Source organism: Notolepis coatsorum (genome assembly GCF_963971535.1).
Source record: "Notolepis coatsorum genome assembly, chromosome: 1".
NCBI lineage: Eukaryota > Metazoa > Chordata > Actinopteri > Aulopiformes > Paralepididae > Notolepis > Notolepis coatsorum.
This window is the reverse complement of record NC_140165.1, coordinates 205,547,211-205,573,308: the sequence shown is the minus strand read 5'-3', so window position 1 is coordinate 205,573,308 and position 26,098 is coordinate 205,547,211. Positions and strand designations below refer to the sequence as shown.

At 43.5% G+C, this 26,098-nt stretch overlaps 2 protein-coding genes across 4 annotated transcripts in view; one reads left to right on the top strand and one right to left on the bottom strand.

Annotated features, from left to right (window-relative positions):
- Positions 1 to 6,670, bottom strand: part of sidt2 (SID1 transmembrane family, member 2) — a 62,950-nt gene extending 56,280 nt beyond the window's left edge. For both annotated transcript variants that reach the window (XM_084314636.1, XM_084314637.1), the window contains exons 1-3: positions 5,896 to 6,670; positions 5,454 to 5,575; positions 1,414 to 1,578 (exon numbers count right to left, since the gene is read on the bottom strand). In XM_084314636.1, coding sequence (XP_084170762.1) covers positions 1,414 to 1,578; positions 5,454 to 5,575; positions 5,896 to 6,138 — 530 coding nt within the window. In that variant the 5' untranslated portion in view covers positions 6,139 to 6,670. The remainder of the gene's footprint in view (positions 1 to 1,413; positions 1,579 to 5,453; positions 5,576 to 5,895) is intronic.
- Positions 6,671 to 12,695: 6,025 nt separating this feature from the next.
- sik3 (SIK family kinase 3) overlaps positions 12,696 to 26,098 on the top strand; it is a 133,627-nt gene continuing 120,224 nt past the window's right edge. Inside the window, exon 1 of one of the 2 annotated variants that reach the window (XM_084317414.1) lies at positions 12,696 to 13,010. In XM_084317414.1, coding sequence (XP_084173540.1) covers positions 12,708 to 13,010 — 303 coding nt within the window. In that variant the 5' untranslated portion in view covers positions 12,696 to 12,707. Of the gene's footprint in view, positions 13,011 to 13,609; positions 13,744 to 26,098 lie in introns of those variants that run through there. The other variant, XM_084317415.1, reaches the window with a different exon arrangement.

The window sequence follows — 26,098 nt, the reverse complement described above, 5'->3', positions numbered from 1 at the left end:
GTGAGTGTAGTCTTTTGAAGGAATAGACTCAGGGCGTTCAAATTTTGAAAAACGACCCTACCCAGCTCACACCAGCCCCTGTCAATCATCTGACTTCTGGATTAATTTTTTTTATTTCTCTTATTTTTTGGGATTATCTCCCACAAACCTGAACGTTATTGCCATAAAACAGAACGCAGTTAGTTTCTCTACCTTTCTGTGAATGTCTTGCAAAAAACGGTGTTGCAATATGATGAAAAATGGTGGAGAAATTCCCTAGATTCAGATACAAAGAACATGCAAATGGACCATTTAAAAAAGAAATTAAATGTTTATTCTACGTCCTTGTGGAATGAGTGACATAAAAAAAAAAAAAAAAAAAAGTTAAAAAAAAAATTATAATATATATATTTTTTTTTTTTATGGATGGAAGAGCCGCACATTGACGGGCAAAGAGCCGCATGCGGCTCGCGAGCCGCGGGTTGGCCACCCCTGTTCTATATTATAGCTATGGAGACAATACTACAGTCATTTGACAGTGACTTTCTTCCGTCGAACATGCAAAAAAAGAGATAATTTTTTCATGCATACGTTCACGTGTTATCCCGTGGTGAATATAAGTATACCGGTAGTTTAGGAGTGATCCGGGATAATTCCTGAAACGCTGAGTTATAGGGCGCTACGTGTATTCTACTATAAGTGTTGGCGTTTCTTGCCTGGTATTATGTTTCATCATGAATGCATGAAAGGGGGGGGGGGGGGGGTCGTTTTTTTATGCTTTGATGGCCAGTAACGGCATTTGTGTTGAACACTACAGAAGCTGATCAGCTGGATGGATATGAAAACATTGTTGGATCAAGCTGAAATTAATGTCAGATAGTCCTTACCTGTGGTCGGGGGTATTCCAAAAAGAATATTCCAATTGTCTGATCGTGATTTTCAGTATTGGTGTCCATCTGGTCCCAGACATAATTTGGCACAACTTATGGATCGAGTGTGCCAGATGCGTTTCGAAGTGGTCGGATGAAGCGACTTACTCGGCTCCATCTAAATATAGCGCCCGGAGACATTTGAGTGTAACTCAGGGTTAGATATAAGGTTTGAAAGGGTGGGCGACACTGCCATCTGGAAGGATGCGGCCGGTATTGCACTTTGGCAATCTCAAAATCCTTTCCTATGGCAACACGAGGTCAGTGGATGAATAATGAATAAAAATATAGAATAAAAGAAAAAACTACCAAAACCCGAGATATCTCGGGTCTGGTGTCCAACGCATGGCGAGTTAACGCGACTTATCTCGGGGTTGGCCGAATGTGTCAAGATTCGAATGCCAACGTAACGAACGAAGGTCCGGACGTTTGGGCTCAGCCCTTGTGTGTGTGTGCGTGTGCGTGCGTGTGCGTGTGCGTGTGTGTGTGTGTGCAAGTCACTCACTGCAGTGTGAAGCTGTCAATACGGCTGACCCTGAGCTGGTAGTGGGTTCCCAGGCTGGAGAGGGTGGACACATCAACATAGAAGTACTGGGTCTCTGACAGGGACCGCGTCGGAGGCTGGCACAGTGTACGGCCCACATGGGCATAGGGATACTTCCTCTGGTAGCTGGAGATGGAGAAAGCGAGGGAGGAGATAAAGAGAGGGAGAGAAGGGGAAAAGACAGAGAGGGAGGAGAGAGAGGAAGAAAGAGCGAGAAGGGGAGAATAAGAGAGGGAGGGGGAGATGGGGAAAAGCGAGAGGGAGGGAGAGAGAAAGAGGGAAAGAGAAGGGGGAAATTATAGAGAGGGAGGGAGGGAGAAAGAACGAGCGAGAAGGGGAGAGGAATAGAGGGAGGGGGGATATGGGGAAAAGAGAGAGGGATGGAGAGAGAGGTATAGGGAGAGAGAAGGGGAAAGTGAGCGAGATAGTGAGAGGGAGATGGACAATGTAAGATAGTTACAGGGGGAGTGAGAGAAGGGGAGAGAGAGGGAGAGCAAGAGTGACAGACGGGGAGAGAGACAGATAGAGAGAAAGCGACAGAGGGATAGAGAGAGAGAGAGAGAGAGAGAGAGAGAGAGAGAGAGAGAGAGAGAGAGAGAGAGAGAGATGTCTTCATAATTCAGATGAGGGCTGTTATGTCTTTGGTGGAATACTGATGTCACACTAAGGAGAATATGTTTATGAAAGAGAAACATCTAGCTATGGTGTGTGTTACAGGAAGTCATGGGATTGTCAAGATTGACTGTGTGAAGAAATACATTGAGCGGAACGTTTTTTTCTTTTAGGTTAGGACATTTCAAAGGCATTCTCAGATACATGTCACAAACCCAGTGCATTTACCGTACAGTAAATGTCTCTTTTATTGGCCCAGATCATGCTGACTTGGGCTATGTTCACACTGCAGGTGAAAGTGGCCCAAATTATTTCATGACAGTGTGAACAGCACGGATTACATGGAATCTGATCTTTTCAATTCTGATTTGGGCCACTTTCATATGTCTGTCATATCAATCAGTATGAACATGTCAGAATTCATGCAACTTTTACGTCACTCTAGATTGACATTCATCACAATTCTGGGCTGGCGGGAGTCACTCTGTGAATACAAACATGGAAGACAGTTGTGATGGAGTGGTCAGTGGAGGGACAGTGAGATGTTTACCGTATAATTATTTGGGGTGATAGTTCTGTACAAGCAATGTTTTAGGGGACATATCGTAACCTACCTGTGTTTGAAAGCATATTGAAAAAATAAATGGCTCTTTCACCTCCTCCTCGCCCCCTTTATTTTTCTCACTCAACTTATGAATTAAACCATAAACTGTGACTTCAGTGTCCTCCATGTTTAAATCCATCTTCGTTATTGTTCATTTGCGCATGCGGGTGCGTTCAGGAGCATGACCAGTTCACACTGGAATCTGATCTTGGCCATATTTAAACAATAATGTGAACAGCCATACAAAAAATCTGATATGAGCAATACATCTGAATTGAGCACTAAGGCTTGCAGTGTGAGGGTAGCATTGGTGACCTAAGTGCAACAGGCACTCTGAAAATCCTAACAACGTCCATGCAGAATGAATTGTGTCATGTCCACCACAGTATCAGACAGGCCCAATCCAAATAGATATTTTAAGAGCGCTTCTTCTGTAGCATGTCCACTCCACACACAGTCCTTCCTGCTATTCAACTCTGTATCTCACCTGCCCTAGCTTGTGTCACCACTAAAAATAACCAAATAACTGAAATGCTGAAATGACCCAATGTCACTAATGCTAGACAGAAAGCAAGTTCAACTTCATATGGTTGCAATGCAGGGAGGTTTAGAGTCTCTGCGTCACATAGGAGCTATGGAAACCCTGGAAATACCCAACGATTAGTTCTCATTTTCATTTCCATCTTTTTGTACAAAGCAAAAGGAGAAACTTTATTTTCAACATCCTGTTTGAAGATCTGTGGTGGAGGACGGCAAAGGTTGAACTAATTCCATTTTTACCGGAACACATTCTGCCATTAGCAGATATTGCTGTCATCTTTCATTAGAAAATAATGACATTGTGTTTGTCGTCTAGCATCGACCGATATAATGTAAACAAGGCATAAAGCTGCATTGGAGAAATCTTGAGGAGGAAAGTGAAAGTCCATGGTCCACTGGGTTACTACCGGTAACAAATTGGATACTAGCCAGTAGCCAACGGCTCATAAACCACTGACCTTCAAACCTGTTATGAAGTCACACGCTGATAAGACGACTGGCTACCTGTCCCATAACCATACATTAGCCAACATTTCAGAACATATCCAAGTCTATGACTGCAAACAAAGTTTGTGTCAGTCTTGAGGGCCAAGACAAGACTATAGATGAATGAAATGGCTTCTATACATCTATAGTGCTTGTCTAGTACAAGTACTAATGCAAAGATATATATATTTTTATATTAACCTTACTAGCCTTACTGTCCTCTACTATCATGCACTCTTCCTAATATACTAACATGGCTCTACTACTATGCACTCAACACTGCAGCACTCAAGTTTCAACACTTTGAGGAACATTGTTACTCAGCTGATAGACAACACCCTTCCTGATGACTTGTCGTACAGAACTTGTAAGTCGCTTTGGATAAAAGCGTCAGCTAAATGTAAATGGAATGTACAATGGAATGAGTACGCTGCAAACCGTTTTCATTATCAATGTTCCCAGTGGGAATTGAACCCCTAACACGGACAGTGTTAAGGTGGCAGTATACCAAAAACAAATGCAGACATGTCCAAAATAGAAACATAGCCAAACACATTGCCATCAATATACTCTGGGCGTCCAAGCAGTTTGGTTAGCAGGCAGGTGCACAACACTGCGGTGGCTGAAGCCAATGAATGCACAGCTTTGTATTCTTTGCAAATGTGTCATTTTGTTCCAATTAACCTGCCGAAGTTTGTCTCCGCAGCGTGTGCAGTACACTGTGGCCTTTAGTGCCATGATGCTCGAGAGTGATTCATATCGGTTTGTGGAATAAATTGCACAATTTTCATAATAATAAATGTCCAAGCAAGCACAACCACGCCCCAATTCAGACCCAATATCATTAAATAAAATTAAAATTAACCTTTCACTACAGAGACAGTGTGGTAGTGAAAGGGTTAACCTTCTGTAGTGTGGTAGTGAAATGGTTAACCTGTTGCCGTGTGGCAGTGAAAGGGTTAACCTTCTGTCGCAGGGAAAGGGTTAACAATTTGGTAGTGTGGTAGTGAAAGGGTTAAGTGACTCATGTGGCTGTGGTGTGTAATGGCCTCATCTTGTGACCAGGTAATAACCGCGTAATGAAGAGTGGAATAGAACAGAACAGAGGAGGAACTCTGGGCTCTTTCCTTACAAACACTGATGGTGTAAACAACATGCAGTGCTGCTGATTACCTTGACATAGATTATTACAGTCTTCAGTCTTGTCAATAAAAAAAATAAAAATAAATAGCTTTGATAGGCTTGTCGACGTCTCTGAGTATTCCCTACACTGTGTTCACTCATGCAAACTCCACTTGGTGAGTTTCAGCATTCTGATGAGCCTGAATGACACGACACACACATAGAAAGGAATGGATCGCAGCCACAGTTAATCGCACTACCTTTTCAACAACTGACAGTAACAGTACTTGGTGTCAGGTGTACTCAGATCATTTAGACTAATATCCTACTACTACTCATACATAAAGAAAATAAAACCAAGAGGTCTGCTGGCCATTTCAAGGAACCAAGTTTCGTATCCTTCCCATTCATTCACATCTGTCAGTGCTCCACAAGAGCCTGAAGGTCTGGGGGGGGGGGGTGGCTACAGCAGGAGTAAGCTGAGCAGGTGGCATGCTAGGGGGAGCAGGTTGCAAGTGCACCGCAGTAGTGGGTGGTGGTTTGAAACTGGAAGACCCAAACAACACTTTTGGATCTTCATGACCCCTGAATTGTCCCTGCCCGTGTTGTGTACTACTAGTGTGAGGAGGGTACTTACAGGCCTCTCAGGATGAGCGGCACCTGGAAAGACAGCACAGCCTGCTTCTGCCGCACCACAAACAGGATGGGGCTCTCCAGTCCCTCTGACAACACGTCCACGGTCACACGCACACCTTCCGTCTGAGAGAGGGAGAGGGAGAGACAGCAAGTGAATTAAGTTCGCCACACATTTTACAAAACATAATAAACCATTATAATGCCTCAATACCTGACAGACACACAACAAGACAAGTCATGAAGACATTGAATTGAAAATGGGGGACCCTGGTGTAAACAAGAAAAACGTCTTTCTCTGGTCTGCATCCCCTTAACAATTGTATGTATTGAGCCGTACTGTATTGTACCCATTCTGCAATCTGTTAAATAAAGTTTTCATTCATTCATTCACATACTTCACACAGGTTTGAATATATGGCAGGGCAGCTATGAGCTGAACTCACCTTATTCCGAGAGACCGTGTGATTGAAAGCGTATATGGTTTGGTTGTCACTTGTAACCGTGTCATTGTAGATGACATCAAACGCTGCATCTTTCTGGACCACCGTCTTGGTCTCTGTGCTGGAGCCGACCTGGGTCAGGCAGAGGAGCCACAACAAGGCTGCAGCTCCAGGTCGAAGACAGAAGGGCACAGCAGGTCCATCACTGGACTTGTGTCGAGATTTCCAACAGCTCCTCAAAACCATCTCCTTGAATATTATAGTTGGAAAACGTCTAGCTAGCTGTCTAAATCGACGACTTAACGTTCCAAATACACCCTACTTCACTAACAACAAAGGCTCGAGTAGCAAGCTGGCTGACTTCCCTCATCTGGTCCAGTTCGAGCACCAACACGAGCAGTGGTTTGATGACTAACGTTATAGCGAACGTCAGACTGGTTTAGCGTTATATGCTTACATTGGTTTCACTTCCCAGTCCAAATATTCTCGAGTTTCATCACACCGATTTCACAAAACCTCCCTTTCGTTCAACATGGCCAGCTGTTGGTACTAGTCGAGCTAGCTAATGTTAGCAGCTAGGACGCTGGAAAGGCAACTTGACAACAGCGAGGTTTGGTGGTCCTCCGGCTGCGGTACCCGAAATAACAAAACCGATGACGTTATTAGCGTTAACGTTTTTCTGATTCGATCAATGTGATCAACTGTCATCGCCAATTTTCGTAATCGCTGTGTGCAAGTGTTATTCTCTTGATAACCAGTATACGTTCGTTGGATGAAATCGGTGTCACTACAGTCACTCTGACTCACTAGCGCCCGCCCTCCCCACGACTCACAGTCGGTAAACAAACCGAGAAGCACAACGTAATGACGTCATTTTTCTACAGTCTAGTCATAGAAATAGAATGCATAGTTTTAGCCATCGGTACTCCCCCAGAGCCATATAATAAGGCTCTCTGGGTACTCCCAGATCCCAGGTGAGATGTCTGGCCCAGTGGATCCAAAGTGGGATCTTGGACAGCTATTGTTCAGCCTGGGCCATTTAAATAATTACTTTCCTCAAATGTACTGTTGCATGTTGCTTGTATTGTATGTCCCGTTGCTCAAATGTCCTGTAGCTCAAAATTCAATCACTGGAATGTTCTTCCTAAATAATATTGCTCAAATGTCCCATATTTCAAATGTCAAATGTCCATTGCTCAAAAGTCCCTTATCTTAAAAGTGTGTAGCCCAATAATGTCCATTTCTCAAATGTTGGAGGCTCAAAATGTACCTTAGTTAAAATGTCCCCTCGCTTAGATCACAAATGTGCCATATCTCAAATATCCCTTTGATCAAATGTCAAATGCCACCAGCTGAACCACTGGGCAAAGGTCTGTTTGTCAAATGTCCCGTTACTCACTGAACAAAAGCTGCTTAGTTGATATAGACTATATGTGCATAGGTACATTGAACAAATCCATGTCGGCCTGTGTGCATTCTATGATCTATGTATTTGAGGCTATCTTTGCCAGGAAAGTGTTTGTTGTCACGGACGGTCCGGACCTGTGTAGAGTCCTATACAGTCCCTGGCCTCAATGAGAAGTTCCCATGCACCTCTGGTCTCAGTTGTTGCTTTACCTTAGTTGTTGCTAGTGAGTGATGGTATTGACTTCACCACCAATTCAGGTGTGAAGCTGAAGATCCTTGGACGTACAGTAGTATCCATAGAATCATTGAGCATTCATGCATACATGTCTGTATTGTTATGGGCTATAGATTCCTACTAATACATGGTTTATTATTGCATGTGTATGAGACTGGATGCAGGACCACTTCTTCACCATGGAGGGGCACTGTCTACAACCCTGTGAGAGGCAAAGTAGCTTCAGAAGAATATATTTGTATTGTCTAAGAGGGTTGTGAAATTGTCTTTTTCTGAAATGTTATTTTCATGATGTAGGCCTGCCAGACACACACACACACACACACACACACACACACACACACACACACACACACATACCCACACACACACACACACACACACACACACACACACACACACACACACACACACACACACACACACACACACACACACACACACACACACACACACACACACACACACACACACACACACACACCCACACAAACGACTATGCTTGCACCTCATGGTACCAAAGCACCTCAAAGGCAGTCAGACTACTGCTTGACCTTACCCCTAGAACCCACCTCACCCCTGCCCACTTTGACAACCTAGGATGGCTTAGAGTAGACAACAGAGTACAGCAACTTGCAATGGGCCTGGTCTACAAGATACACTACACGACCAAGGTACCCATGTACATGTCAAAATATTTCCCAAAGGTCAGTGAATACCACGATCACAACACCAGAGGGAGCGCCACAAATCATGTTAAACCCAGATTCGGCTCAAACAAGGGACTAAACACGTTTAGCAATTATGCCACATCAATGTGGAACGCCCTACCCAAAGCTGTAAAGGAATGTGAATCACTACCCACTTTCAAAAACTCTCTCAAAGAACACCTACGGGAGACTGAAATTCGAAACTGGCCCATGTAAATGTCCTAACCCAACCCCCTCCAATGTACAGTAAATTACCAAGTATGGTTGTCAATATTCCAATGTACAGTTTTGCTTGTACAGTTGTACAGTGTTCCCCCCCCCACCCCTCCTGCCCAACCCCCCCCCCCCCCCACCTCACCCACCGAACCACCTCCAATGTACAGCCCCCCCTCACCCCACCTACCCAACCTCCCCCAATGCACAGTTTTTACGTCAAATGTATATACTCTTTTCTGGACTCTTTTTGTATCACAAACAGTACTGTATTTGCAAATCTGGTATGTCATAAATGTATAGATGTAGCAGTACTGTATGTCATGTATGTCATATATGTCCTGATGAATTGAAAATGGGAGACCCTGATGTAAACAAGACAAAAGTCTTTCTCTGGTCTGCATCCCCTTAACAATTGTGTGTATTGAGCTGTACTGTATTGTACCCATTCTGCAATTTGTTAATAAAGTTTTCAATCAATCAATCAATCAACACACACACGCACACACACACTCACTCACTCACTCACTCACTCACTCACTCACTCACTCACTCACTCACTCACTCACTCACTCACTCACTCACTCACTCACTCACTCACTCGTGATTTCAATGAACTACTACCTACAAGGTCTTTATTTTATTATATTTAATGTGCATATAATAGGTTTAAGCTATTCTAAATCTTTACAGTATTGTCCTAAGTTTCTTCCTCTTTTCTAGCCTGGTTGTGGCGGGGTCATTACACGTATCCATTGATCTAGACACTTACATTTAAACTATTTGTAAAAAGAAAAAAGAAAAAGAAAAGAAAAAAATATATAAAAAAAGAGGCTTGAGTTTTTTTTGTTTTTGCTTCCCCTTCTCTCCCTCTGGTATGCGAGTCTACGTGAATTGGTGCATGTCTTCTTTGTATGCATATGTGTTTTTATATATATATTAGGGCTGTCAGTTTATCGCGTTAATTAGATTAATTAATTACACAGCAAATTATCGCGTTATGAAAATTAACTCAAAATTAATTACAAAAAAAACGTTTTTTATAGTTTTTTTTTGTATCTCATTCATTCCATGAGAATGTAGAATGCACATTTACAGACTTTTTTTTTTAATATGGTCCATTTGCATGTTCTTGGTATCTGATTCTAGGGACATCTATGAATCTCAGGGAATGTATTCCCAGTGTCAGAAATACTGTGGGCTAGATCCACAAAGAATGGATTGCACGGTGCAAGTTGCACCCTCTTTTTTTTTTTAACAATATATTTATTGGGTTTTAGTTTGCAAATTACAACATGTATATCAGCAGAGCAGTATTCAGCAAACATTTTCACCCCGTTCTCCCTCCCCTAACCCCACCCCACAAAATAATAATTAACTTCAAAAACAGGTTCACATAGGAAGGATACAGATTTAAATAATGAAAAATAAAAAATAAACATAAATAAATAATAATACAACCAAAATGTTTTACACATTAAGTAAAGGGTGTTTCTTGTCGTTTTTACACAATAATAAGAGTTGTCCCACAGTACTCCCCCTAATCCTGTTCTTGTTGAAGCAAGTTCCCAACATTCGTATTATGCTTTAAGAAGTACACAAACGGTCCCCAGGCATTATCAAAGATGTTTTGTTTACGTCTAACAATATACACCATCTTTTCCATTGACATGTTTGAAGCCATTTCTTTAATCCACATACCAATTCTTGGTCCATCAACATTTTTCCAATTAAGAGCTATTACACGTTTTGCTTGTAATATGCACATATCTATAAATCTAAACTCTTTGCGTTGTAGATGTGGGGTGGTAGGATATAAACCAAGAATAAAAAGCTTGGGATTCAATGGCAACTTCTTTGATAAAATTTGATCGATCAGATCAATAACATCTTACCAGAAGGTTTTCACTTTCACACATTCCCATATGCAGTGGAACAGTGTCCCCCTTGCCTCACTACACTTAATACAAGTATCTGGAATATTATCATTAAACTTATGCAATTTAACAGGAGTTATATATGTACGCATCAGCCATTTATATTGTATACGTTTTAGGTTGCTACTGACTGTCTGACTCTGTGCCTCTTTACATGCCACGCTCCAATCTTCTAAAGATATTTCCTCCTCTATGTCTTCGTTCCATTGATTCAGTTTAGATTCAGATAATTCATCTGAACCAGATACAAATAAGTCGTATAGCATTGAAATTAGACCTTTACCATAACAGTGTCTAGTGACTGCTACCTCTAAGATGGAAATGTTCGGTATATCCAATGAATGGTTCTGAGATGATATAAAACTCCTTAGCTGAAGATATTTAAAAAGGTGATGTTTCGGAATATCATATTTTGTAGATATTTCCGCAAAGGACATGAATACTTCATCGCAAGTTGCACCCTTACTTACAATTCATTATGAATTGAAAATGGGGGACCCTGATGTAAACAAGACGAAAGTCTTTCTCTGGTCTGCATGCCCTTTTTTTTTTTGATCCACTTTTTCTCCCATTTTTCTATATTTTCTCCCATCCCAATTTCGTATCATCCAATTCAACCCTCCCCTGTCACGAACGCTGTTTCTTGCCTCCCACAAGCCGGCTGCAATGTGGACTAAGTCATACATAGCACAAGTCCCCTCCGGTACTTGAGGTAACAGCAGTCGCATCTTTTCACCTGCGCAGCTCGATCTCTCAGTGTCGAGGAGTAACGCGTGGGAGGCTCACGCTGCCCCCGACACTTCCTGATTCTACTGCGCAGGCGCACCAACCGACTTGTAGGAGTCGCTTGTTCACAACGTTCGATCCCCACCCTTCAGTTTTCCCTCCCCGTAATACGGCCAATGTGTATTACTGCGGACGACCAGCTAAACTGAAAACAATGTGGAGAGCTGGATTCGAACACGCGAATCCTAGCGTCTCCACACTGGTGGCGAGTGCCTTGCCCACTACACCACCTAGCCGCCCTCTGGTCTGCATGCCCTTAACAATTGTGTGTATTGAGCCGTACTGTATTGTACCCATTCTGCAATCTGTTAATAACATTTTCATTCAATCAATCAATCTGCGCGGTGATTGATTGAATGAAAATCTTATTTTGAGTCAATTGTAATGAACCAAATGAGAATATCAATAATTATTTTTTTATCTTTGACTGTGAATAACACCATGCTCAAATTGACCAGACCTGAAAAATCTAAGCAAATTAATAGATGGAAGATGATTAAACAGAAGGTTTTGTAGATACAGTACTGAATTCTGCCATCTGGCCACATGCAATTTGAAATATGATTATAGAATATAGAATATCAGGCATAAAATGGTTATGCGATTAAAATGCGATTAATTAGATTAATTAATTACAAATCCTGTAATTAATTAGATTAATTTTTTTAATCGCCTGACAGCACTAATATATATATAAAACATGAGAACCTATATAAGAAATGTCCACTGTTGTATTTAATTAAAATATAATTCACGTGAGTGCAGCCCACTGATCATTTGGCTTTTATTATTATTTTATGCTTAAACCTTTTTATTCTCTTAAGATCTCCTTGTATTTCTTTGTATCTATTTTATGTAAACCGCTTTGAATTGCTTCTGTGTATGAAATGTGCTATATAAACAATTTCCTTGAGCAATTGCGCTAAGCTATTATGTTCAAGATTGTGGAATGCAGTAATAGCAAAGACATACATAATCAAAGCCCCCCTCCCCACAGAGTATCAACATAAACAGCATTCTTCCTGTTTTGTCATATCAAGTGCTTAATCATAGATTTTGATAGATAGAACCACTCTAGCCAAGAACGAATGCGTGTACTGTGCTGTAGCGAGTAGGCCTAAATAGTGAAAATTCAACAAATGCAGAAGTAGCCTAAGTTATATGACTTGCATTTTCTTCTCATCACGTTACATGCTTTATTATGTCATAGTTTTACATATAATTTAAAACATATGCCAGCTTTCAAAATGGTCTTTCATGAATAGTGCGGCAGTTTGCAAGGAATCACCGAATCATGGGAAACAACAATAACAAGAGAGTGATAATGCGCAGTTCTGTGTCACCAAGGCAACCACCACAGCACGTTTCTGTGGATGAAGTCATTTGTTACGCTCACGGTTGCCACGGTAACAACCTAGAGAGGGCGCTGCGGAGGAGCGTTTTTCACGTAAAATGACGCAGGGCGGGGGCGTGCCCGCGACGCGCGCTGCGCAAGGCTGCTTGTTGTTCCCGCAGAGAGGCGAGAAGATGGCGGCCGTGTCGAGCGGAGGTGCAGCTGGGTCCGCCGCGGCCGGGATCACGCACTCTTCTACCCGACCGGCCCACGCAGCAGGCATGGGCTCCCAGAACCGAGCGCAGCAGCCGTCCTCCGGGATCACCCACTCCGGCCGAGCGACCCCGGCCGCGCCGTGCATCACCAATCCCGGCCACCCCGCGGCTACCACCAGGCCCCCCCCAGCCCGAGTGGGCTACTACGAAATTGAGCGGACCATCGGAAAGGGAAATTTCGCCGTTGTAAAACTAGCCACGCACATCATCACCAAAGCAAAGGTAAGACGACTGCCGTGTGGCGAATGCGGGCAACCGGTTAGAAGTTGTCATCGTTCCGGTTCAAGCCTTTCGATCGTAGCGGCGGGTCTCTCCACCCGCTGCCCAGGCTGACGCTCGGGCCTCGGGGAGGGAGAGAGAGACACACCGCGGCGGCCAGCCCGCTGCTCCTCTGGATCACACTGCTGCTCAGTGCGGGGGTGTCAGTCCACTCGGGCCGTCACCAGTACACCAACTGTTTGTCCATAATACTTTCCTCTAGAGTGTAAAACGAGAATGTTAGCTAGCTAGTTAGTGAGCGATAGCCAGAGAGGCCTGAGGTTGATGATATGTGGCAAAGCGCAGAGGACGGAGAGAAGGGTACTGGCGGAGATGGAGGAGAGGAGAGAGGGGGGTTCCGAGGAACCAAGTCTGTGAGAGCTATAGCTTAGCTTCTTCCACGCTCATGGTAGCTATTTCGCTAACATTCACTTCAGACACATTTTCAAGACTCATCAAAACAGTGGCATCAGTGTTTTAGAGCCAGCCAACACACTCTTGACCACTAGGCTAATGTTACATCAACAGTAGATGTTGAGAGTTCATGTCACAGGAGGTTTGCTGCTGCTGCTACCAAGTATTGCATTATCGTAAATGCAGTGAGGGGAAGGAATGATTACATGGAACTTCTGGAAGGAAGGGACGAGGATACTTTTGCCATTTCGTCATTGGAGGGATTACCCTCTACACCATGATGGTGATATATTATTGCTTTTTTATTACAATAAGTGAGCTATTTTTTTTTTTATAGATCATAGCTGTGTTTTGGTTTGATTGGCCGTCTCTGCTGTGGTATCATTTTCGAAAAGAAGTCTAGCAGGATGCTTTTACACCAGGCAACATATGTGATTCCAGAATCCAGAGAACGAATGCAAGACGAGTGTGCATGGCTATTGTGGTTTTCTGTAGCCAGTTAATGTGAGTTGATTGATTTGACACAGTGAGTGATTAACACTATAGTGTAGGTTAATAGTTTGTATTAATGCACATTCAATCACAATCAAACATTAGTCATTATTAGTGACACTTTCCATTGGTGTTTGTCATGATGCAGGCTAGTCTTATAACTTGTCCTATGGCAAGTTGGCAACTAGGCTAACACTTGTAGTAATTTTTTATATTTAGTCATATTTTCTGATAGCATTTTAATCATTCCATGTAGGCTAATTTGTGATGTTTAAGTTGGCTGGAACAGTGCCACTGGCCTTATCCTAAGATGGACCGGACAAGCTGGGCACACTCAATTAACCATCTCAGGCATTCAAGAGCACTGCCAGTCGGATTTCTGATATTGGCACACATGAGGTTAGGGCTGTGCTGGGCCTTCTGTTGACATGTGTTTTACTTGTTTGTGGTGGTCACTCAGTATCTACATTATGCACATATCTGGTAGGTGCTTGGCTGAAAACACATAATGGGCACATGTAGCTAGAGCCCGCTATATCAAGAAATGTGTGCCAGAGTGGTTGAGCGTGCAAGCTTTATTTCTATGTTGACAATATACACACAGACATGGTCAATTGGCTGCTTTGTGCCACACGGACCGGAAAATGTGCCATTTAGTTTCATGGTGGTTTGTGAAGCCAAAATAAACTTGTGTGTGTCACTGACATGTCATGGAGTGTCTTTCAACTCTTCCACACACAGTGATGGTCCATCAATGTCTGGTAATTTACAAATCAGCTAGTGTGTGTGTCTAGGGGGGGGGGGGGTTAATAATGATGTTATTGTCTTGTTTTGCTGTGCGTGTTTCTGTGCGTGTGCGACGTGTTTTCTACAAACATTTTACAAAGGCAGTGGGGCGTAAATGTGACACTCAGTGGTGAAGCTGTCTGGGGTCCAGTCACAGTGCACAGCATTCCTGATGGCATGTGTTTGTGTGTGTTATGTTTGCTTGACTAACTGTGGAGAAAGTGAGATGGAGAAGGACAAATGCAGAAAAAGGGGGTGAGACAAAACAAGGGTTCTTGTCATCTGTCGACAGTGTGGTGACTGACAACTAGTTAATGATTCTTTTCAGGCCAGTGTGGCGATTTCAGTATCACTCGGTTGCTCACATATATGATCACAAGAATAAATGTGTAATTTATGCTAAGCCTGTGCAAATATGAATATGTGTATATGGACTATGGGAGTCAATTGTTGGATGACATACTGTAGGCATTAGGCAATAATGCAATGGTAAATGCTGACTATTAAAACATTTGTGATATCATGCAGAGCATTCGCACAGGAAGGGACTTTCAGATGTATGCTAGGTAACATATACACCTTAGAATAAAACCACCTGGCCTACTTCTAGACCTAATATTCCTCTTTGTTATGGCTAGTCACTAATTGTCAATGTGATGAACTGAAAAAGGCAAATCTTCAAATGTAGGCCTGACCCAAATATGGCATACCTCAAGATATTCAAATATGTGGCGTAATTTCAAGTGTGTCATGCCAGCTCTAGAGGAAGAAAGACTTTTGCTGCACAGACAGACACGGACAGAGAGATACAGACTGACAGAGACGCAGACAGAGAGACAGACACAGACTGACAGAGATACAAATGGATATAGAGACTGATGGATACAGGCAGAGATTATAGACAGACAGAGATAGATACAGACAGACAGATGGACATAAAGATAGTCAGAGATACATACAAACAGAGATGTAGACTAAGCACACAGACAGAAACTCAGTGGCTGACAGTCTTCATGCAGCCACTAGATGCTGTGAAAGTTCATCTACTGCAAGCAAAGGTCAGTCAGTGGTTGTCAAAGTAGGACTCGGGGCTGGCTGTGTTGTTAGAATAGCTTGGTTGCCACATAGGTGATGATGACAGATGTGGAGTTGACTGTGCAGCCTCTCCCTCGCCTACTGTTGGCCGTGACACATTACTTGCAACAACAGAGTATTTCTCCTTTTCCCTCTCTTTACTTTTCTCTTAGGGTTAAGACTGTAGGTTTTTGTGGACACTGTGACCCGACCTGCTGTGTGCAGGCGGTAGTCCGTCCCGATGCTGTTTTGTTGCAGTACTTCCGGGACTGGATATGCTTAGATCCTGGCCATGGCCACGTCAAATATTGTTATTTTCAATAACCGCAACACCAGCATTCAAAAGCTGCTCTTTCCCTTTAGTTCATTTTCAGCATTTAAAGGTGCTGTAGGTGGTATTTATTTAGTTTAAAAAAAAAGTGTTAAATAGCTCTACATTCTCACAGCCATCACCCATCACTGATTATAGTGTGTGTGGTCAGTAACATGGGTCTCCCAGTCCCTCCACTCTGCAGTAAACAACACAAAATAAATGTTCTGGTATCCCTTCCCACTTTATCCAATCAGGAGAGAGAACCCTAGATATGTTTATTTATTTCAAGAAATCTTGCCAAGCCAAATTTGATGGCAGATTATTTAACTTGTTTCAAGCACATATTTGTTTATATTTCTTATTTTTGTCAGGCAATTTTTTAAAGTGGGAAGGGATATCAATGTATTTTCTGTATACTGCAGAGCAGAGGGACTAAGAGACCCATGTTACTGACCAGACACTCTTAATGACTGTTGGAATGTAGAGCTACTATTTTAACATAATACCACTTGTTTTAGAAAATACCAAGTCTTAAAGCACCTTTAATAGGTTATGAAGCTACTGGAATTCGGCTACAACATTGGGTGTCGCTAGATAAACGCGACAGAGACTCAACCTAGTGCTCACTTGACTTGGTGTGCAGATGCGATTTAAGTCTGTAGGGATCGTGGGCCTGATTAATCACTCTTTCTATTAATCAAAACAGAAATGCACAGAGCTTTGATCTAATTTTATCGCTCAGTCCTCAGTCTTCCTTTTATTGGTTATAATGTTTAACAAATTCATTAGGTTAATTAGCCAATTACATTCTGACAATTCCGGTCCCAAATGTTGTCTCTTGTCCTGATCATATCTTGCTCCTACTATTTACCTGTTAGCCACATGCTACAGTTTGATAGATATTTAATTAGGCCTAATTTCCCCTACTCACTTTGCACTCAAGTCACTTCAGATAGCATTCCACATATTTTTCTCTATAACTGTTCAAATTTCACCATAAAGTACTAAGTAGTATTTTATTGTGACAACTAATAAACAAACTTGAACTTGAACTTGAAACTTGAATATCAGGGCAGCCTGTTGACTAGGGATAAGGATTTCAACAAATTTCACTGACGACAATTAATAAAACTGTCACCCACTACGCCAACCACAGTACATTGAACTGTCATCTGTTTGCTTTCTTCTGAGGGAAGCAACAGTTGTGATTTGAGGATCAAGAAAGGGAGGGCGGGGTTTGAGATAGGTCAGTTGGACAGCTCTTTTATTGTGTATGACTTGGCTACACGCAAATCCTGCACAACCTTGGTGATGGGTAATGACTGACAGAAATATCTACCCGTTCGGATTAGGAATTTCGAAATAGTCTCTAACTCTACACTCAAAGAAGGCTGAAAATGATAATGTAGGATCATTTTATTGAGCATAATGCACACACTGTAGTGTTGACATAATAACATTACTCTTCAGTGGCTTTCATTTCTTCCTGTGCACTTGTTTCTACCGGAGCCCAGAAGGCCTGGCTAAGGAGGTATATTTGATTTGATACCAGGCTGACGACAAGGCCGACATACATGATGGAGAAAATTATTAGTATGTCACAGGACAGCACATCACCAGAGAAAACTATTTAACATTGACAGTCAAGGGGTTAACGACACTATTCGCCAACAAAACCAATAGAAGAAGTAATACTTCTGTGCGCTAACCTCTGTGCGCTAACCTCTGTGTGCTAACCTCTGTGCGCTAACCTCTGTGCGCTAACCTCTGTGCGCTAACCACTGTGTGCTAACTTCTGTGTGCTAACTTCTGTGCGCTAACCACTGTGCGCTAACCACTGTGTGCTAACCTCTGTGTGCTGACCTCTGTGTGCTAACCTCTGTGCGCTAACCTCTGTGCGCTAACCACTGTGTGCTAACTTCTGTGCGCTAACCACTGTGCGCTAACCACTGTGTGCTAACCTCTGTGTGCTGACCTCTGTGCGCTAACCTCTGTGCGCTAACCTCTGTGTGCTAACCTCTGTGCGCTAACCAGTAACCACTGTGCGCTAACCACTGTGTGCTAACCTCTGTGCGCTAACCAGTAACCACTGTGCGCTAACCTCTGTGCCCTTTATTCTGCAGAGTCACATTGATTAGTCTACTATCCATATTTTTACATTGCGGTCTTTTGAGAGACGAAGGAACCTAATCCAACTCATTCAAATTATGAAGCGAGAACAAATGGCTACGGACTACAGCTGTCCTGGACTGAATAAGATCTTGGTGCACTAGCCTAGTCGTCACATAGGATTGTGGTGACTAATCGAGAATTTGAAATTATTCAGTGTGGGGGGGATAGACTCAAACAGAATCTCTTGTCAACTAAGAATGTAACAAATGATTGGTCAACCACTCGAGCCTTACTACAGACTCAAAGGCTTGTCCAGGCCAATCAGCCCATTTGAACATCTTGTTAATACTCTTTATTAGGCTTTGTCATGGTAGTCTGTGATACCGGTGTTACTCAGTGTTCTGGCAAGTCAAGTCAAGAGTTTTATTTGTCACGGCATACAAGTATACAATGAAATGCGGGGCGTCTTGCCCGCAACGATTGTGCATAATACAATAGTAATATATAATAATATAATAAGAATCCAATAGAACGACATTGTGCAATAATACAAGTAATCAAAGTAGGGCATATCGGTATATGTACATGAGTTATTTACAGAGCATGGTAGGACATGCTAGGTCCTGTGGTAGTGCAATACACTGTTAGCTACGGATGAGGCACTGGGTCTTTATGTACACTGCTATACAATGCTATATTATACAATCTCAAGTTATACTATACTTTTTTTTTTTTTTTTATTATCTTTCTTCCCCTCCTTTTTCCCGATTTTTCTCCCATCCCACCCTTCCTGGTTGTTGCGTACTTTCCCCTACTGTTGGTCCGGGAGACCGGAGACTGTCGCATGCTTTCCTCCGACGCATGTGCAGCCTGGGGCAGGCCAACCTGGCCGCGCAGGTTCTCACCGGGGAGAGAGTAGCGTGTGGGAGGCCACACTATCTCTCCTCAGATCCAACCCTCGCTGAGCAGGCGCCCCGACCGAACTGTAGGGGTCGCTGTCCACAACGCCCAGGACCCACCCTTCAGCTTCCCACCCCCTGATACAGCCAATTGTATCAGCGTGAGAGGACAGCCAAGCTGATAGCAACGCCGGGAGCTGGATTCGAACAGGCGAATCCTAGTGTCTCCCGGTGTTGGTGACGAACGTAATCTCCGTGCGCCACCTGCCCCCCCATACTATACTATTCTTAAAGTGACCTTTCCTTTTGTAAAGTGACCATAAGTGTGAGCGTGTGCAGCATGAGTGTGTGTGCTCATGTTAAAGTGGCTGCTAGTGTGTGAGCGTGTACAGTGTGTGTGTTGTGTGTGTGCTTGTGTGTGGAGAGTTCAGTGTTCAAGGCTCTGGCTTGGGGGAAGAAGCTGAGCCGAAGTCTCTCTGTCCTAGTTGCTGGTGTTCGCATGCGTCTGCCTGACCGCAGCAGCTTGAACAGGCTGTTGTTGGGGTGGTGAGGGTCTTTCATTATTCTGCAGGCTCTGGATTTGCACCTCTTGTTGTATAGGACCTGCAGGGGTGGTAGTGCAATACCCGTAGTACGCTCAGCTGAGTGCACCACTCTCTGTAGGGCCTTCTTGTCCTGGCTGTGCCGTGCTGTTTCCATACCAGGCAGTGATGTTTCCAGTCAAGATGCTCTCTACAGCTCCGGAGTAGAAGGACTGGAGTATCTTCCCAGATACTCTGAACTTCCTTAACTGTCTCAGGTGGTAGAGGCGCTGCTTCGCCTTTTTACGACTGAGTCCAGGGAACAAACTTAACTTTTTGACTTACCAGCCATTTGGCTGGTAGATTTTAAAAACTACCAGCCATCCAGATGTTTTACCAGCCAAAAATTATAAATAGCTTTTTAGTATATCGCCATGTGTTATTATTACTATATAATACTCTAATTACCGCACAGTGCGCAAAAAAAAAAAAAAAAAGTTTGAATGCATTTTTTTTTTTTTAGTAGTCTACTCTTATAGCCTGCCTCTAGTCTAATGGCGCTTTTCCACTGCATAGTACCTACTCGACTCGACCCGCTTTAGGCACCTGGTACTTCGTTCCTTTTCCACTGCAGCCAGGTACTACTACTCCGTTTGTCTCCGTGTGGGGAATGGGGATGCAGGCGGGGCCGCCGCCGCTCGCTTGAAAGCTCCGTGGGCATAGATGTCCGAGGGCTTGCAGCAAGCCAGAGTTTAACACAGTTTCAATCAATCAATCAATAACAACATTAACCAGACTCTCGTTGCGTCTATTCTGCCAACGCTAACGTTACCTCTCATTGTGTATTCTACCAAGCAAACCCGGGTTTAACGTTACCTCTCTATATCGGCTGACTGTAGTATTAGGCTAATAACAACAACAAACTTAACACATCAGCGATCTTGTTGTGACACTAAACTCTCCGCTCGGTGGTAAATTGGGTTGATGTCGGTTTTGTTTCATCAATAAATAAGGCAGAATACACAGTGAATCCATTCTTTTTTGTTTATTGCACTTGGTTCTGTCGCAAACAAATCCTGAATGAAATGCATCCTTGATTCCTTAGCGAGGCAGTAAAGATGGCGGCGCGGCGTTCTGTTTTCGTTCAGAGGCTACAGTGTGACGCGTCGAGTAGGGGGTATCTGCAGAGCCGCAGAGCCAGGCTGGACCAATAGGGTCGCTTGGAACCGAGTAGGGTATATCTGCAGAGCCGCAAGCCAACTTTATTATTATGATAAAAAACAGCGGTGACGCGGTATTCAGCCTAACTCTGCGGTGAGCGTGATGCAACAGCGATCGCGGCAGCTCTAGCCGACGCATGCAGTGGATTTTGTTGGCCGCCAGATGGCGCCCAGGCCTTAATTTATGACGGCCAAACATTAAATCTACAAGCCTGTGGCGGTGGGCGTGTGACTAATTTGTACCCTGACTGAGTCTATGTGTCACGTGTGTTGTCCATGTCAGGTCCTCTGAGATGTGGACCCCCAGGTACTTGAAGCATCTGTGGCATCCAGTGTATAGAAATAAAACCCATTTAGTTCATGTTCACAACACACATTGGTGCCTACATTCATCAAATAAAAACAACTCTTAATTTGTAAAATACTACGTGTTATCAATACTACAACATTTTAAATTCAAAGTGTTTGTGTGCACAGCAGAGTCGCAGCACAGAGTAGTGGAGTAAATTTCACTTCACTTGATGGAGAGAAAGAAGGCTCTCTAGACAACACGACCGCTTACACAGCGATAGTGGAGTATTTGGCAGTATTTTGGTTTTAAACCCAATGCTAATCGGGAACCTGCTACTACCTGCTAGCGTTCATGAGACTATCTTTAAACGTTGTCAAGTCAAGTCAAGTCAGTTTTATTTGTATAGCACATTTCCAGGCAGCGGCAGCTGACACCAAAGTGCTTCACAAGCAAGTTGATAAAAACAAATTAGTGTGAGGCAAGGTATAAGATTAAAAGAAAGGGAAAAAAAAAAAAACATAGCAAAGCAACAAAAACAAAACAATATGGTGCAAGATATAGGACTAAAAACATAATAAAGCAATGAAAGTAATAAAAACTGGTAGGACACAGTAAAACAAAGAGGATAGAGGGGCCAGGGGTCTAGTGGTGGTTAAGTAGGGGGGAAGGCCAAGGAGAACAGGTAGGTTTTCAAGAGTGATTTAAAAGCCTGTACGGTCTGGGCAGTCCGTACGCTGAGGGGGAGGCTGTTCCACAGTCTAGGCGCTGCGGTGGAGAAAGCTCTGTCTCCCCTAGTCTTGAGCCTGGTTCTGGGTACCACCAATAGCATCTGGTCAGCTGATCTGAGGGATCGGTGGGGGGTGTGGCGGTGCAGGAGCTCGGACAGATAGGAGGGAGCCGTGCCATTTAATGATTTCTGAAGCTAATAGGCAGCCAGTGGAGCGAGGCCAAAACTGGGCTGATGTGTTCGTGTTTTCTTGTTTTGGTGAGGAGGCGCGCGGCTGCGTTCTGCACCAGTTGTAGGCGGCGGAGGAGGGACTTGTCGATGCCCGTGTACAGAGCATTGCAGTAGTCGAGGCGGGTGGTGACAAAGGCATGTATCACCGTCTCCAGGTTACTTTGGGAGAGGTATGCCTTTGTCTTCGCCAGGAGTCTAAGGTGGTAAAAGCTGTTTTTCACTACGGCGCTGACCTGTCTATCGAATTTAAAATTACTGTCGAAGATGACCCCGAGGTTCCTGACAGAGGTGGAGAGGTTTGGGCCCAGGGGACCAAGTGCGTCAATGAGGGGGGGCGGGGGGGCACTATTAAAAACAATGACCTCGGTTTTCCCTTCGTTCAATGTCAGGGAGTTTTCGGACATCCAGCACTTGAGATCTCTGCCGGGCAGTCAAGCAGTGGTTCTATTGATGTCTTCCCTTGGGTGGGCTTTAAGGGGAGGTAAACCTGCACGTCATCGGCGAAGCAGTGGAATGAGATATTGTGTTTTGCCAAGATCTGGCCTAGGGGGAGTATGTATAGGAGGAAGAGAGTGGGACCCAATATCAAGCCCTGGGGCACCCCGCAGGTGAGGGGGGCCACAGAGGAAGTGAGATCACCGAGTTGGACAGAGAAGGTCCTATTACTCAGGTAGGACCGGAACCAGTCTAAGACGGGGCCCCTAAGGCCTACGTAATGCTCGAGGCGAGCTATAAGGATGTGGTGGTCTACCGTGTCAAAGGCGGCTGAGAGGTCAAGGAGTAATAGTAGGGATGAGTTTCCTGCATCAGCAGCTGTAATCAGGTCGTTTAAGACACTGAGGAGAGCTGTTTCAGTGCTGTGTCGTGGTTTAAAGCCAGATTGGAATTTGTCATGGATGTTGTTGTGTTCAAGGAATGATTGTAGCTGTATGTAGACTATGCACTCCAGGATTTTTGATAAAAATGGTTGTATCATGAGGGAAGCGCACCACAAGAGTGAGGCTGCTGAGCCCTGCAGCAGGGAAGACTCGACTGGACCAGACCAGCAAAGTGTGTTTGCGTGATGCACTAAATATAAGAGGGACAGTGTGAGCATTTGTGTTGTTCAAAGGAAGGGCGAGATCTAAAGATCTAAGGCTGCAGCTACATTGATCCGTTTTGTCTGTCCGTCAACATCTGTTTAAAAAGAAAATTCAGTGTAGATTATCTGTTTGTGGGACAGGGCTGATGATTTGTATCCTTTTTGACGGACAGAAAAGTTTGGAGATGGTGAATTTATGGAACTGACGGATACGGTTACCATCCGCAAAGCTGTTTATGCAAAGGCACAATTACGCTATGTTCTAATTCTAAAATAAACCTATGGACGGCAATACCTCCCGTAAATTTTCTATCCACTGCAGCCTCTTTGATCCACCAATAAACAGATATAATATTGACAGAAGGTATTACCGTCCGTTCAACTCTGTTGGATTATTTTTTTAATTATAAGTTAGTGTCAACTCTGTCTGTCCAACAAATGGATACGCCTAATTGAAAATGAATTAAAAACAGATGTTGATGGACAGACGCATCGGATCAATGTAGCCGCATAATGTTAAAGATAAAAAAGTAAGCGCTCTACAGATATTGAGCGTTATCTTGTAAAATGTCCGGTGTCGCCGGTAACGGGGGGAGTTTATTAACCGGCTGGAAAATTGTCAAACTCTTGATGTGAGATCTGCTAGCTGTCACCTCATCACTCAGTCACTTCAGTACACCTAACACAAGCCTTTTCTGTTAGCATTATAGGATGCACCGAATATTTGGCCACCGAAAATTATCGGTCGAAAATGGTTAAAAAGCCATTTTCGGCTTTCGGCCGAAAGGGTTTTAGCACCGAAAATCTATCACTGAATGTCAAAGAACAGGGTTATGTAACGTTCGTAACCTAAAGTGTTGTTGTGATGATGTAATCAAAACGCGGCTACAGACTTTGCGCAACGTATAACGTGAGCAGCTTGGCAGCTCTTCCTGCGTTCTGCAGCCTGTGATAACTAACTCCTCTTGGGAGTTGCGCTGTTTCTATGTAAACTCCGCAAGCAACGCATCCAATAAATGCGTCTTTAACATGCTTTATATCCTCGCCATTACTTTAAACCAACGTTAGCGTTAAGCTAGCTAACAACGCTTCCGGTCCTCTTTCACTCGTCTCTCGTAAGCTACGTCATCCCCCGCTACGGGAGATGTAGTAAATACAACAGTCCTTCCATAATTCCATGAATTATGACAGTAGCCACTACAGTAACATCATTAAGTCTGCTATAAGCTATTATCCCTCTCGTGTGTGTGTCTTTATGCAGATCTTTATGCAGTTTTAAAGCACCTTGGCTTTGTTCTGAATGCACTTTATTGTAGTTATCCTACAGAGAAAAGAAAATGCACTTGACTTTAATGCAATGAGATTAGATTTTCACATCAATATTTTCTTTTCACGTCAAGCGTGTGAAGATATACACTTTGACTGCTGTTTTGATGGGGTTATGGTCTTTACTGTATTCTATTTGTGACATGAAATCAATCTCGGCGTGGTACCGGGCCAATCGGGCTTAAGAGGTTAACATATTATGTTATTGATCTGCAATGCATGTTTCATTCCTTAACATGTTATTGATTAGCCTACATGTTCCATTCATTAACAAGTTCTGTAGTTGATTAGCCTACATGTTCCATTCATTAACATGTTCTGTAATTGATTAGCCTACAAGCGGCACGGTGGTGTAGTGGTTAACACTGTCGCCTCACAGCAAGAAGGTCCAGGGTTCGAATCCCGCTTGGGGACCAGGTTTCCATGATGCCAGTTACCCAGGTGGGGTATCTCCCAGGCCTTTCTGTGTGGAGTTTGCATGTTCTCCCCGTGCTCGCAAGGGTTTCCCCCCCCGATAAGATAAACCCAATGGAAAAACATGCACAACAACAAGATCGCTAACGCTGTGGCGTCCTTGACGAAGACGGACAGGAGCACTTGGATTGGTCCCCTGGCGCGGCTCACGTGGCGCCTGTCTGCTCCCGGCTGCCCTTGGGGGGGAAGGACGACGGGATGGGTTAATCGCAGATACGCATTGTATGCATGGTTCGCATGTGTGCCAAATGATGACCTCGGAGCAGGTCCTAAATTATTATTATTATTATTATGTTCCATTCATTAACATGTTCTGTAATTGACATTACTTTCTTTTTCAATCAAATGGGAAAATTAACTCAAAACAGCAATCTAGGACCAAATGTAGGCATGTATTGAATTGAGAATCGATTTTTAATTGAAATCGAATCATGGGATTCCAGAATCGCTGAACCTCTAGTATGGATGTATCCCTAGTCATTAATATGTTTGTGCCCTTACAGCCTCCTTGAGAATCGTTCTCCTAGTCAATGCTTACCAGCACACACACTGTGGAAATCAAAAACCACTGTAGTCTGAATGTGCGTGACTGTTATCGTTATGGACCAGCCTTTCTGACCCTGTAGACAAAGTGAAGAAGAAAGCGTTGATGGGAGGGGGATGAAGTCTGCATTAATTTATCATTACTTTGGTCTCGAATCCAGTTTTTATGTCTTGTCGCTTTCATGTTAAATTTGAAACCTGTATGCCGATGAAGTGTGATATCTACAGCGAGAGCTGGTCACTGATGACCGCTAAAGAGGGGGTTTTAGTTTGTACCTGAAGGTAGGCCTGCCTGTCCCATGATGAGGATATGTACTTGTACCTGATGGTAGGCCTGTCTGTCCCATGATGAGGATATGGCTTTAAAGTTTATGTCAAAGAAAAGTCCATTTGTTTGTAATTGTCACAGTCAGCCTGACTGTGAACAAAGTGGTCTGTGACAGTGATGTCATCATTAATGGCATTGCTTGTTGACTGTCTGTGATGATGGTGTGTCACTGTGTTGTCAAGGGCCCTAGTCGAAGAAAGGTTGTTTTTCCTTTTCCTT